The following is a 13,918-nucleotide window of genomic DNA, read 5'->3' as shown; positions in this document are numbered from 1 at the left end:
GTAGAGGTGAGGTTTCACCATGTTAGCCAGGATGGTCTCGATCTCCTGACCTCATGATCCACCCGCCTTGGCCTCCCAAAGTGCTGGGTTTACAGGCGTGAATGTTAGTATATTTTATGTGTGGCTCAAGACAATTCTTCTTCCAATGTGGCCCAGGGAAGCCAAAAGATTGGGCCCCCTCCCCATCTAGATGGTTAAGAACAATTGATTCTGAAATCGGCCAAGAAAGTCTAACTTCTCCTTTGTGAGTTCCTGCTTTAAGAAAATAAGGATACTTTGATAAGGAAAATGTTGCCACCCAAAAATGTGAGCACTTTGCCCTTAGGATTTCTTGTTCTTGCCAGAGCTGGTGGAATCCCCTGCTGAATCATGTATCTAGATGTGGAAGGAGACACCTGAAAATGTGGGTGAGATCCAACAAGTTCTCTTCTCTTTTCTGGGCTTCGTGGATCTCTTGAAGAAAATGGGAATCCTACCATTTGCCTGACAACTGCGTAAGGTTGATTGGTGAGGGAAAACAGTAGAAAGCACTAAAACTCACAAAGTGTGGTCCCTGGACTAACAGGACCTGAAGAGGAGTCAGAAATGCAAATGTCCCCACCCCAGGCCTACTAAATTAGAAAGCTGTGTTTTAACAAGCCTTCCAGGTGATTCTGATGCAAGCTATAGTTTGAGAACCAGTGCTCTAAATAAAGTGCTTTGCACACTTCTTAAAAAAAAAAAAAAAAAAATCAGCTTACTTTTAGTACACTTTTCTCCCAAATGCAGAGTCATCGCTTCTCTAGCCTCCATCTTTCTGCCCAGGCAGAAATGCTATCAGACGTGCAGTTCCTTCCAGCAAACCTCATCTTTCCAGCTGGGCGAGGCTTTGCTTTGTAGACTTTATTTGCGCACTAACTAAAGCACTTGGGATCTGTCTGACACACACTGAAGTTGCTGCCAAACCCTTCCTGTTGCAGAGTCACACCTTAAATAAAGGCCTTCAGCTATTTCATTTTCATAAGCCAGTTTATTGTGTTCAAAATGCTTTTGTTTAGGGGAAAGGTACCTAGTATGATTTCACCCAGGGTGGAATCACAGGACACCTTTATCTGGGAATGTCTCAATGGAGCAAAGTCTCTAACACATTCAACAGATGTGCTTTTGAATAAATATGCTCAGTACACACAGAATGAAAAATACAGTTATCAGCATAATGGGTAATAGCTTGGTAATGATCATCATTGACAAAATTCTATTGGATTTGCTTATTTACTCCGAAAAATGAACAAGTGAAACATGTTTGGACTAAAATGAACAATCTGCAGGATTTTCAGAGATTGTGCCAAATTTAATTTTTGTAGTGCCAGAAAGTATACTCAGTATTTTCCCATTACCCTTGGTTCACTTGATGTTTGTTTTGGGCTATACAGTAGTTTTATTGTGGAGGATGCCAGAGGAAAATGCAGGCAGCATTCCTGTATCCAGCCAGAGAATTCAGGAGAGCTGTTTCTCCCTCCCTCCCATCCATCTGTTAATCCCCTTTGCTCGATGAAAAATTGGAAAGTCCAGCATCTAAACACCAGGAGGCGACACAAAGCTAACATTAGAGGGATGCGTTTTTCACCTGGACTTCAATGGACTTTGAAGAGGATTGGAGGTCCTGAAAGGACTAACTCATTCTCCTTCCTCAGAGCAAGCCACGTCACCTACCATGTGATATGGGAGTGATTTGGGAGGTAGTTAATTTATTAACTGATTTATTTTAGAAATGGGGCATCTTGCTACCTAGGTGAGTTCTTAAGTCATCCATCAAATTATTAGTTGCCTTGTGAGAAGATATTCTAGCATATTCTATATTTGAGGAATTACTGGAATAATTTTGAGTGGTTATCAGTAGACTTGAATTATAAAAGGTGACAAAAGATGTCCGGGAAAGATAGAGCTGTGTTCCTAAAGAGTAGTCACTGCCTCTGTTGACTTCAGAATTCAGTCTTTAGGATGGATCTCAGCACACCAAGGGACTTATTTACTCCTAAGTTTCTCCAGAGTCCTCCGTCACTGCTGACTGCACCTTCACTCAGTCGTGTCATGTTGGGATTCATTTATTCTCCAGTCTTCAAAGTATCGAATGTTTTTAATCTCATTTCTGGGTGTGGACACTGCCCAAAACGGGGTAGTCAGGGTCCTCCTCTGGGGAATTTGGAATTGAGAAAAGTGAGTCACTCTAGGACAGGCTCTTGAACTGATGCTGTGCAAACTCAAGTGCCATGGGAAACCTGAACCTTTAAGAAGGTGACAAGCAGATCTGCAGGAAGAGAAGAGAGCAGAGATAAGAGGACACTGGGCTCAGAGAACAGAAACTTGGTACAGTCATCTTCCGGTGGCATATTCTGTTTCCTCATGAGACCCTTTTATATACATGGCTAAATTTCTGAAAAAACACACACATACACACACACACACACACACCTTTATAACACTTTGCCATTTTTCCTCTGAAGTCAAACTAGTTTTAATACCATTGTAATCCTTGCAACCTATTTTTCTTGCTTTTACTAATGAAAGTGGCTTCAGGGTTTGGTCTCACTCTATAAGCCAGCAGTGTTGCTGCACAAAAGCTGGCCTGATGCAGTGGCTCACACCTGTAATCCCAGGACTTTGGAAGGCCAAAGCAGGAGAATAGCTTGAGCCCAGGAGTTCAACATAGCAAGACCCTGTCTCTACAAAAAATTTTAAAAATTAGCCAGGCATGGTGGCATGTGCTAGTAGTTCCTGCTACCCTGTGGTGGGAAGAGTGCTTAAGCCCAGGAGGTCAAGGTTACAGTGACCATGATCACGCCACTGCACTCCAGCCTGGGTGGCAGAGCAAGACCTAGTCCAGGAAGCATCTGGATTGTTCCATTTAGAGTAGGCCAGGCTTGATAGTATAACTATCGTCATGTATTCATGTTATTTATTTTTATTGAGAGCCACATGCTCCTGCCTACACTCTCATTTAATCATCTCAGTCTTATGATGGGTATTTTGAACAGTCACATAACTTGCTCAGGAACCCAGAGATGGGAAACAACAGAGCCTTGACTCGGGTCCAGATCTACCGGCTATGCCCTAGAGGGTGCAGGGAAGATTCCAACTTGGGCCAGCCTTAGACAGTATCAGAAAGGGCTTGGTTCAAAGTACCAGTTCAGAAGGGCTCTCAGGCCTGACTGTGCTCTAGGCAATGGACAGAGGGTATGTGAGTAATTAGAGGTGATTAAAAGGAGGGTCAATGGAACCACGACTAGACTCTGCATTTTTAAGCATCCGTAGTAATTCATCTCATATTAGCAATTGTCCCTAATGTTCCATAACGACAATGGGAGTTGTGTGAATGACAAAGTAGTGATGGAACAAGGCCTTTCTACAAGCAATCTTCTGATTTGGGAGTCAAAGCCCATTCCCCAAGACATGAGACTGGGCCTGCTTTTCTATACCTGGCCTTTGTGTGATGAGGCATATGGCACAGGGACTCTTCTGAGGATGGAACGCTGTGCAAGTCTCTTAATAGGCAAATTGCCAGCTTCTAATCCCAAACTAGTGATCTGGGTTTTTACTTTTTCTCAGAGTACTGGTCAACAGTGGGCTGTCTTCAGAACCCGGCGCCATTCATTCCTGTACCTGGGCATAGCTCTCTGCCAGCTGCCTATAGGAAGGGGCTTATACAGACCTTGCCTTTGGAAATCTAGCTAATCTAGGACAAGAATTCTTTTTGTAATTGCCTCTGGGATTTGATTAAAAGGATGATAGGCACATGATAGTGAGTGGTTACCATCATTAGTTATGAAAATAAAGATAGCTTTCACATTTTTTAAGGCCTTGTCATTAAAAAGCCTTTTCACCCCCTCTTCTAACATTTATGACTTAGTTTCTGGAGATCAAAGTAGACAGAGCTTTCGTAACTCTTCACCCCAGCATTCCCAAAACATGTGTTCATACCCACAGCTCCCTCAATGCAAAGGAATTACACCAAGTTTAGACCAAGTGTGTAGAATGTAACAAAAAAATTTTTTTTTTTTGAGACAGAGTCTTGCTCTGTCACCCAGGCTATGGCGTGTTCAAGCAATTCTCCTGCCTTAGTCTCCTAAGTAACTGGGATTACTGGCATGCGCCACCAGACTGGGCTAATTTTTGTACTTTTAGTAGAGACGGGGTTTCACCGTGTTGGTCAGGCTGGTCTCAAACTCCTGACCTTAGGTGAACCACCCGCCTCGGCCTCCCAAGGTGCTGGGATTACAGGTGTGGGCCACTATGCCTGGCCAAATGATGACTTTCAGAGCCCCCAGTCTTCCATCTTGCCCATTTGTTGAATGAATGCCTTGTTTCTCAAGAGGTGATCATGCTGTTAAATAAGAGATACTCGAGAGTATTTTCCATGATGTCATCTGAGCTTGTGGGGTTTTTTTTTTTTTTTTTTTTTTTTTGCCTCTCCTATATAATAACATACTTTCTGTATTAGCCAGTTTTTCTTTCTCTAGTTTTGCATGTGGCTGAATGGTGGAATGTCTGTTTTCTTTTCTCAGGCAAAATTAGCTGCTTGGTGCTTTCCCCAGTTATTGTTAGGGTTGAATGAGCCTCATAAAGTACAAGAATATGTCCTAACAGTCATAAACAAGAATGTTCTAGGATGTACAAAAATCCTCATGTTAATGACAATTTTTAATTACACGCTCTGCATCCCAGATTTAGTGAGTCTATTTCTGATGGATGTCAGCTGCTGCCTGCCTTACAAAAGTCTTGAAACCTGGAGGGCTTTAAATGTAGGTGGAGGCTGAGGTACCTAGGGGTTTGCCGAGTGCCAAAGACTGGCTTTAACTCCGTTGCTGAGGCAGGTGCTGACATATCCCTTTGGCTAGGGAGGCATGTCACATGCTGGAGACTAACAGAGAAAATGGTAAAGCCAGCTCTCAGGGGAGTCTGCCGAGAAAGCCCTACCCTCTGGTTCACCAGCATGTCTGCTGAACTCTGTGTCTAGGAAAATTTAATGGCTTTATTTTTCCCTCACAGAGAGAGGGGAAAATCCCAGATATGGATGATTTGCCTGACTCTTGCTTTAAGGATGAATTTCTCTGCTTACCATAGGAAAGTCGTCTGCTATTGACTTTCATAAAGGTTCAGGACTGTGGAAGTCAGTTACATCCTGCTGGGGGAGTCATCTTCCCAGTAAGTGGGAATAGGCACGTGGTTTGAGTAACGGGCAAGTCATCTATATGCTTTCTGTCCTTCAGGTACACCAGTACTATAGCTGTCTCCCAGAAGAGAAAGTCCCTTATGTCAACAGTCCTGGAGAGAAACTGCGAATCAAGCAGCTACTACACCAGCTGCCACCACATGACAATGAGGTAAGGGGCTAGAGGGGGCTTATGCAGAATTTTCTTAGTTCCTTCTGTGAATTGTTACCTTTTTCATAATCTGCCACCAATGAAATAGCCAAAGAAGAACTCTGGCCATTTATTTTAGGTTTTAGCTTCCTTAATTACAGCCAAAATAAACTGGCCAACAATTTACTTCTAGAGAGTATTACTAAAAAAGCAGAAACTCATTATAAACTGGATTGGCCTCTATGCCTGGCACTACTAGCTATTTGGGGGTAACCTGGGAACACCAAAATTCAAAAGCTATGATTCTGAGTTTTCTTTCTTGAAGAATATGCCATGTGGGTTGCCTGTGTATGTTGGAGAGATGATTGAGATCTCCTGGACCACTTCAAGCCCTGCAAAAACTTTGTGACTCTCTTGAATTTTCAGCATCATTTCATATTAAATGAGTGTGCAAATTTTCCAGACTACACTGCAGGAGAAGTTGTGTGTCCAGAATTGTAGCTCTGAACATCTGTGTTTTTGTCATGGTGAAGTCTGACTTGCCGAGGTTGTTCTTTGTACTGTTGAAAGTGTGGACTAGCAGACTGTCCTTTTTTCTGAACCCAGAAACATGGCACTGTAAATGGGCATCTCTTATCCTTGAAATCTGATTGCTCATAAAGAGAAATTTGTAAACATGATTCTAAAAGATCATTATGCTGGAAGGGAAATCAGTTTACATACTAGAAATTCATTTGTAGGTATCTGGTTTTTAAAAATAGTAATCCTATGGAACTGAACTGTCTACTTGACTCTGACTGCATTGAAAACAAAAATGTAATTTTAAATGGATAGGAGAAATAACCCCTTTAGAGAGCTGGACACCAGCTTTCTACCAGCCCTCCCACCCACGAGCTGGATCCCAGCAGCTCCGTCCCCGAGGAAATGAGTGCTTTTCAGTCTTATTTCCCCACATTAGAATGAAAGGGGTTAATTTGAGAGCCTCAAAAATACATTTGAGTAAGCAGCACAAAAACTTTAAAACTGAAGCAGTTCCCTAGAAAGAGAGCTATATCCTCTTTACTGCTGCTTATTTCAGACATCATAAAACAAATATAAATAATGCTTTCTCCTTTAAAGCTGAGAGCAAGCATTGTAACCTGATGCCTGGTTAACTAATTTGGAAGTGAAAAATGCGGGTTTTTACAAGCAGGAAGGGTGTGCCTTCCTTTGAAAGCATGGCCCTAAAATGTCAGTGGTGTAACCATATATTCTGGGCTGTTCGGGTCACTGCAGTTCTCTCTGGGACATTTACATGAAGGTTTTTTTTTTTTTTAAACACTTTTTATTTGATAGAAGGAAGCGATTGGCTCTTCTCTGATCGTAGTGGTTTGTTGTGTTTATGGTTAACTGTGCTTTTATGGAAAAAGACACCATTCAAATTACAATGTCCTGTTGGTGGGAATTGTGTGTGTGTGACCCAGTGGGCAGATTTAGCCTATTTGAAATGGCCCTTTTGAAGACAAAGGGTGATTGTGATTCTAAAGTAAATATTTGACCATTTTCTTTTTTGCACAGATAAGACAATTTTGATATACACAGCTGTCCTGGTTTTCAAATTAGGATGTGACAGTCCTAGTACAAAGGTTTCCCTCTACCCATCTGTATAACAAATCATCCAAGCAATTCACTTAACCTTTCTGATGTCCAGATTACTCCAAAGTATGACAGGAGACGGGATTAGGACCATGTTTCCCAAAGTGTGGTATATATATATATATATATGACCCTGAGTGTTATGTGGACATGGCAGTAAATGAAATGAAACTACATATTGAGAGAGTTACTGTCTTTTAAATTGTATTGTATTCCTTGTGATAGAGTAGTTGAATAATCAAGGAAGAAATTTCAATTTAGGTGCTAGCAGGTGTCTCATATCTCTCTAACTCACACTGGCCTCCACTTTTAAGTAGGAGCATCAGGGATCTCTGTTTTAGGATTTCCTACAAGCAAAGTGACCAGATAGAATGTAACAACACGGTTCTGTTCCCATTCTATTTAGGTTTCTTCTGTTTTTTTGTTTGTTTGTTTTGTTTTGTTTTGTTTTTTACAGGTGATATTGGTTTTCCATTTATAGTCATAATATACTTTCTTTTGAAATAAATGCACCCAAGTTTCCAAAAAAATTGAGTCAGTATTAAAAACAGCATTAAGTAAATAACAGCACAAGAATATAGCATAGCACAATTCCCAAGATGTGCATAAATAAGGGGAGATACTGAATTCAAATTACATTTAATGTTCCTCCCTTAATTCTGTGAGTTTCTATATTTAACAAGAAGGAAAATGTCTCTTGCAAGTCGACTCAACTGAAGCCTAGCAGGCAGCTTGTTCCCTGCTCTACAGAGATAAACATGCAAAGACTTTTGTGCAGCACCACAGATGCCTGGACCAACTCCTCAGGCTCACACCTTTGTTCCCTATTTTTCCAAAATGAGATGGGAGAACAGAAGCTGTGAGCACATGGACACCTGCTCTGGCTCACCGACTTAGAGTCATTCTTGATGTCAAGGATCACTTGCATGGGCACATGGAGATGAAAGTATCAGGTTCCTGCAGTTTGAAAGAAGGAGAACTTCTCAGCTCTTTCCTGGCAGCTGAGCCACCCCAGATGATTTGATCTTAATATGGTGAGCAGAGAGAGGCAGCCATGATAAGGAGCAGTCACAGAACCGTTAGCCTGCCCAAGGCTTGGGATCCAGAATTCAGAGCCTTTGGTAAACTCTTTCGGCTGTCAGCAATCTTAGCAGAGACTCACCTTAAATCTCTCCAAGGCTGTTGTGGTTAAAGTTCAGGCGAGGGCTATAAAACCAAATGAGAGTGTGTTTAACGAGAAAACTCAAGAGTCATGGGCTTTGGGAATCTTAAGGAGCAAGGGTGACTTCTTCCATGCTATTGTCTGTGTCTCTTCAGGTTCGATACTGTAACTCCCTGGATGAGGAAGAGAAGAGGGAGCTGAAGCTTTTCAGCAGCCAGAGGAAACGTGAAAACTTGGGCCGTGGGAATGTCAGGCCTTTCCCAGTCACCATGACAGGAGCTATTTGTGAACAGGTAAGCATGGATTCAGCGGAGTGAAGAGGCATTGTTCTGGCATCTTTTCACCCATTCATTCATTCAACAATTGTTTTATTGAGTGCCTACTATGTGCCTGAGATAACAGTAGTGAACAAAAGACAGGAAAGTTTCATCTTGCCCTTCTAAGGAGTTGATTCTAGGGGAGGAAGTCAGACAATAAATGTAATCAGCAAAATGAAAAAAATACAGCAAGGAAGGAGACTTGGATGTGCTGGACAGGTGGGGAGGCTGCAGTTTTAAGGAAGGTTGGTGGGGAAGACCCCACTTAGAAGATCTGAACAAAGATTTGCACAGATGTGCAAGAGGGAGTGAGTTGTGCAGATTTTAGGGCAGAGGGAATGCTAAGGCAGAAGGAATGACCGGCTTAGAGGCCCTGAGACGGGAGGGTGTCTGTTATGTTCAAGGAACAATGAGTTGGCCAGTGGGCTGGGGCAGAGGGAGTGAAGGGAGAGAATTCAGATAAAGTCAGAGTTCTGGGTGAGCCATTGGAAGGACTGAGCAGAGCAAAGACATGATGGATTTATATTTTAAAAAGAGACCTTTAGAAAATGGAGTTGGCTCGGGCCATGGGTCAGCCTCCCTCGCAGGATCATCCCAGAACCAGAGCCATTTAAAGAGGAGGTAAATTATCTTCTCCCGAGAGTTGAGAGTTCCTTATTGAAGTGCATGAAACCCTTCCCAGTCATGCTGACAGGAGCTGTTTGTGAACAGGTGAGAGTGGGTTCAGGGGAGTGAAGAGGCATTCTCCCTGGGACCTCAGAGTTGAAGATTCTGGATTTCCTTGTCTCCTCTGCTTCTGTTGAGTGCTCAGGGTGTGGTGAAGAAGAGTTTTAGAGACTGCAGGGTGGGAATACACCTTCCCCCACCTCTCAGCTGCCACAGGCTTTCCAGTGCTGATTGTCATTCTTGGTACTTCTCTAAGTCCTACAGCTTTTTGAACATTCCTATCTAACTCCTTAAGCTCTGCATAGACCCCTTGAGAGCTGAAGATATGTTAACTGGATCAGTGAAGAGGAGGTAGGATGCTGCCCAAGGGAAGCAGAAGTCATTTGAGGCCCTTGTTTGAGATTTCAGAGGGATAGAGTGAGAAGGTTCAGTTATATGGGATGGGAGAGCTAATTGACCAGAGATTTGGCAGTGGGCTCTTTATTATTGTAAAGTATATCTGGGACCCACCCTTAAGGTCCAGCTGGTCAGTGGTTGTGATCTGAGATTCACTGTGTTCAGTCCAGGCAAGCTGGAATCCTTGCTACTCTAAGATCAGTCTCCTGGAACCAGGCAAGCTGAGTTTGCCTAAGGGAGAAGGAAGGTTGGGCATTTTGTGGGCAGGTGCCAAGAATCGTGTAGAATAGTGCCAAGAGTGTGGAGGCAGAAAGAGCTTTCGTAAGTTTGACTCATGTTTCTTCCAGATGACCTTGACCGTGTTACTTTTCCTTGGTTTTGTCATCTATAGAAAGAATGAATGATGACTCATGTGAGGGTTATATAGGATTATGTCTGCATGCTTTAGCTCTGCTAACATTATCACAGAAGGTAAGGATAACATGATGCCTTTCTTTTGTCCAGTCACACATGGATGAGCTCCCAGAGACTATTTTTGAGGTCTTTACTTCATTTTCTAAGATGCATTTCAACCCATAGCATGGGAAAGATTTGAAGATAGCTTCTCTGCTCTTTAGACATTGTCCCCTTAGCTCAGCCACTCTTGTAGGACTCTAGTATTAGACTCAACCTGTGAACCTCATGGCCCATGCCATGGTCAGCAAGAGCATCTCCCTAGACCCACTTTCCACACTTTATTCTTCCCTCAGAGACCTTCAAATCATATTCTTTTTGTCCCAGCCCCTACTATAAGCATAGGTGGCCAGTGATTCTGCCTTGTTTCTTTCAGGATCAAGAGGCAACTTGAGAAAATGAGTGAGAAGGTAGGAAGGGATAGGAAGAAATCCTTTCCATAGTTTGACCTTAGAAGTGGTGCCATGTTAGAGGAAGCAGGCTAAAAGCATGTCTGAAAGGCACACAGAGAAGGTAGTTAAGGGTGAGCGTGCTATTATGTACCCACCCTCCCTCCCATCTAAAAGTATAGGCCCACCTCCTCCAAGCCCGTCCTGCCACCCACCCCCCTCCCCAGCCACTCCTCCTAGTGTTAAACCTGGCTGTGTCTCTGCATGGAGTTTGAAGTATCTGAAAGATAATGAGGCTTTCCTCTGTGCCAGTTTGCCTCCTGCCTGCAGAACCCCTGTACATTATTGTGCTAAAAGAGCTTTTCTTTCTTTCTCATCTTTGTGATTCCTCATTCTCCTAGTGACTTTATCTCTATATTATTTGTAAGCCTTAGGAAAGGAGAGTTCAGGGAGGACAAGAAAAACCTGCCCTGCTGCCTATGTAAAGCAGGAAGCATAGTGACTGCTTTGAACATAAGCACTCAGTAGCCAGCTAATGGTGGTTGTCCTTTATCGTTTATGCACAGCACTGGGAGATGGGGACTGGTGTGACTACTGACGTTTCTGTTTGCCTCGCAGTGTGGAGGCCAGATCAATGGTGGAGACATCGCTGTGTTTGCATCACGCGCTGGCCATGGCGTTTGCTGGCACCCGCCGTGCTTCGTATGCACTGTCTGCAATGAGCTCCTGGTGGATCTGATCTACTTTTACCAAGATGGGAAGATATACTGTGGCAGGCACCATGCTGAGTGCCTGAAGCCACGCTGTGCAGCCTGCGATGAGGTTAGAGCAAACTCCAGCAGGTTTACCTGCCCATCACCCCTTCATTGCACCATAGACAACACATGGTCTTCTGGCTTTCTGCACTGAATAAATATATGCATATGAATAATATGCATAAGAATAAATATGCATATAACTGGCCCTAAGTAAATTCAGAACTCTAAAAACAAAACAAAACAAAATTGCATTGTGCATCTTTAAATATTAACCCTAATCTCATGGAATAATCAGTAATGGAGTTCCATTTTCCAAGATTCAGTGCTGCAAAATGATTAGAAAAGAGAAGAAAATTGGTAGCATTATTTGATTTGTCTACAGTTTATAAAAGTTCTGAATGAAAATTCAGGAGGCAGATGGATACTTCATTTGGATATCTCTGCTCCATGCTCTAAGAAGTACCCTATTTAAGAAAGCAGGATAGAACCCAAGACCTCCGCCTGGCCTTCTTCCCCTACTAGAAGCACACACTACCGTGTAAGCTGACAGAATAGAAAACCTGGTTTAGCTTTATAAGTTGGGAGCAGAAATAAGAATGTTCTAAATCTGACCACTTTTATGGGAATAATTTGGATAAACGTCCTAGACAGAGGTTTCCTTCTGTGCAAAGGATTTTTTTGCATCTATCTTTCCCTGTAAATAGCAGTGTGGGAGGTGAGTAACACTCCCCTTTTTCAGCCAGAGAAGCTAGTGTTACATGGGCATTTCTTTCTTAGAAACTACCTACAGGGGACTCACTTTCTAGGAGGAAGCTGATCAGACTTAACTAATTTGGATTCTAACACTAATGGTGATGTTCTAGAGAGACCTTCTAGAAAGATAGCTGAAAAACTAAATTCAGATCCAACTCTGTGGTTCTAGGACACCTTTTTACCTTCATGCCTTAGTTTCCACATCTGAAAATTGGTGCTCAGAATACAACTTTGTGTTGTCTAATGACAATTAGGATATGATTGAAGCACACACTTTGAAATTTGTTTATTGAGATATAGTTTGCATAGCATTAAGGACCCTTTTAAAGTAAATAATTCTGTAGATTTTAGTGTATTCACAAAGTTGTGCAACCATCACTGCTGATTCCAGACCATTTTCGTCAACCAAAGAGAAACTCTATGTCCATTAGCAGTCACTCTAATTTCCCCTTTCCCTAGCCCCTGGCAACTATTAATCTATCTCTGTCTCTGTGGATTTACATGTTCTGGACATTTCATGTAAGTGAAATCATATGTGACCTTTCAAGTCTGGTTTCTTTCATTTAGCATGTTTCCAATGTTAATCCATATTGTAGTATATGTAAATACTTCATTCCTTTTCATAGCTGAATAATATTCAATTATATGAATATATCACATTTTGTCTAGCCATGTATCAATTGATGGACATTTAAGTTGTTTCCACTTTCTGGCTACTCTAAACAATGCTGCTATGAACATTTATGTACAAGTTTTTTGTGTACATATATTTTTAGTTCTCTTGAGTGTATATCCAGGAATGGAATTACTGGGTCATATGATAATTCTAAGTTTAATCTTTTGAGAGAATGCCAAATTGTCTTCCAAAACAATTATAATATTTTACATTCCTGCTATCAATGAATGAGGATTCCAGTTTGTCCACTTTCTCACTAATGCTTGTTATTATCTGGTTTTTTTTTTCATTATAGCTATCATAATGGGTATGAAGTAGTATCACATTGAGGTTTTGATTCAATTCACATTTCCCCAACAGCTAATAATGTTGAGTATCTTTTCATGTGTTTATTAGGTATTTGTGTATCTTCTTTTTCAGAGAAATGTTTGAAAAAATAATTTAATTTTTTTTGACAACCTTTTCAATTGGGTTATTTCTCTCTCTCTTTTTTTTTTTTTTAAAGACAGAGCCTCACTCTGTCACCCAGGCTGGAGTGCAGTGGCATGATCTTGGCTCATTGCAGCCTCCATCTCCCAGGTTCAAGCAATTCTCCTGACTGAACCTCCTGAGTAGCTGGGATTAAAGGCATGCACCACCATGCCTAACTAATTTTTGTATTTTTAGTAGAGATGGCGTTTCACCATGTTGGCGAGGCTGGTCTCAAACTTCTGGCCTCATGTAATCCACCCACCACAGCCTCTCAAAGCACTGGGATTACAGGTGTGAGCCCCTGTACCCGGCCTATTTTTCTCTTTATTATTGAGTTGTAAGAGTGATTTGTATATATTCTGTATACTAGTCCCTTATCAGATGATTGACAAATATTTTCTCCCATTCTATAGCTGTATTTTCACTTACTCATTGATGTCCTTTGAAGCATGAAGTTTTTGATTTTGATGAAGTCTACTTTATTTTTTGTTGTTTATGCTTTTAGCATCATATCTAAGAAACCATTGCCTTTCAGGGTCATAAAAATTTGCACCTGTGTTTTCTTCTAAGCATTTTATTGTTTTTCTGCCCCTAGCTCTTTAATCCGTTTTGAGTTAATTTTTCTGTTTTTCTTTGAGATGGAGTTTTACTCTGTCACCCAGGCTGGAGTGCAGTGGTGCGATCTCGGCTCACTGCAAGCTCCACCTCCTGGGTTCACGCCATTCTCCTGCATCAGCCTCCCAAGTAGCTGGGACTACAGGCACCTGCCACCACACCCGGCTATTTTTTTGTATTTTTAATAGAGACAGGGTTTCACCATGTTAGCCATGATGGTCTCAATCTCCTGACCTTGTGCTGCCTCAGCCTCCCAAAGTGCTGGGATTACCAGGCGTGAGTCACCAC

The 13,918-nt window shown here is 42.0% G+C and overlaps 1 protein-coding gene across 4 annotated transcripts in view; it reads left to right on the top strand.

Annotated features, from left to right (window-relative positions):
- PRICKLE2 (prickle planar cell polarity protein 2) overlaps positions 1-13,918 on the top strand; it is a 358,609-nt gene that overhangs the window by 283,702 nt on the left and 60,989 nt on the right. For all 4 annotated transcript variants that reach the window (XM_033210349.1, XM_033210348.1, XM_033210350.1 and 1 more), the window contains 3 exons: positions 5,247-5,360; positions 8,292-8,429; positions 10,976-11,179. In XM_033210349.1, the coding sequence (XP_033066240.1) occupies positions 5,247-5,360; positions 8,292-8,429; positions 10,976-11,179 (456 nt within the window). The remainder of the gene's footprint in view (positions 1-5,246; positions 5,361-8,291; positions 8,430-10,975; positions 11,180-13,918) is intronic.

Source organism: Trachypithecus francoisi, unplaced genomic scaffold, assembly GCF_009764315.1.
Source record: "Trachypithecus francoisi isolate TF-2019V2 unplaced genomic scaffold, Tfra_2.0 Lachesis_group0, whole genome shotgun sequence".
In the NCBI taxonomy this organism is placed as follows: Eukaryota; Metazoa; Chordata; class Mammalia; order Primates; family Cercopithecidae; genus Trachypithecus; species Trachypithecus francoisi.
The sequence above is the reverse complement of the archived record's forward strand: the minus strand, read 5'-3'. Positions and strand labels throughout refer to the sequence as shown.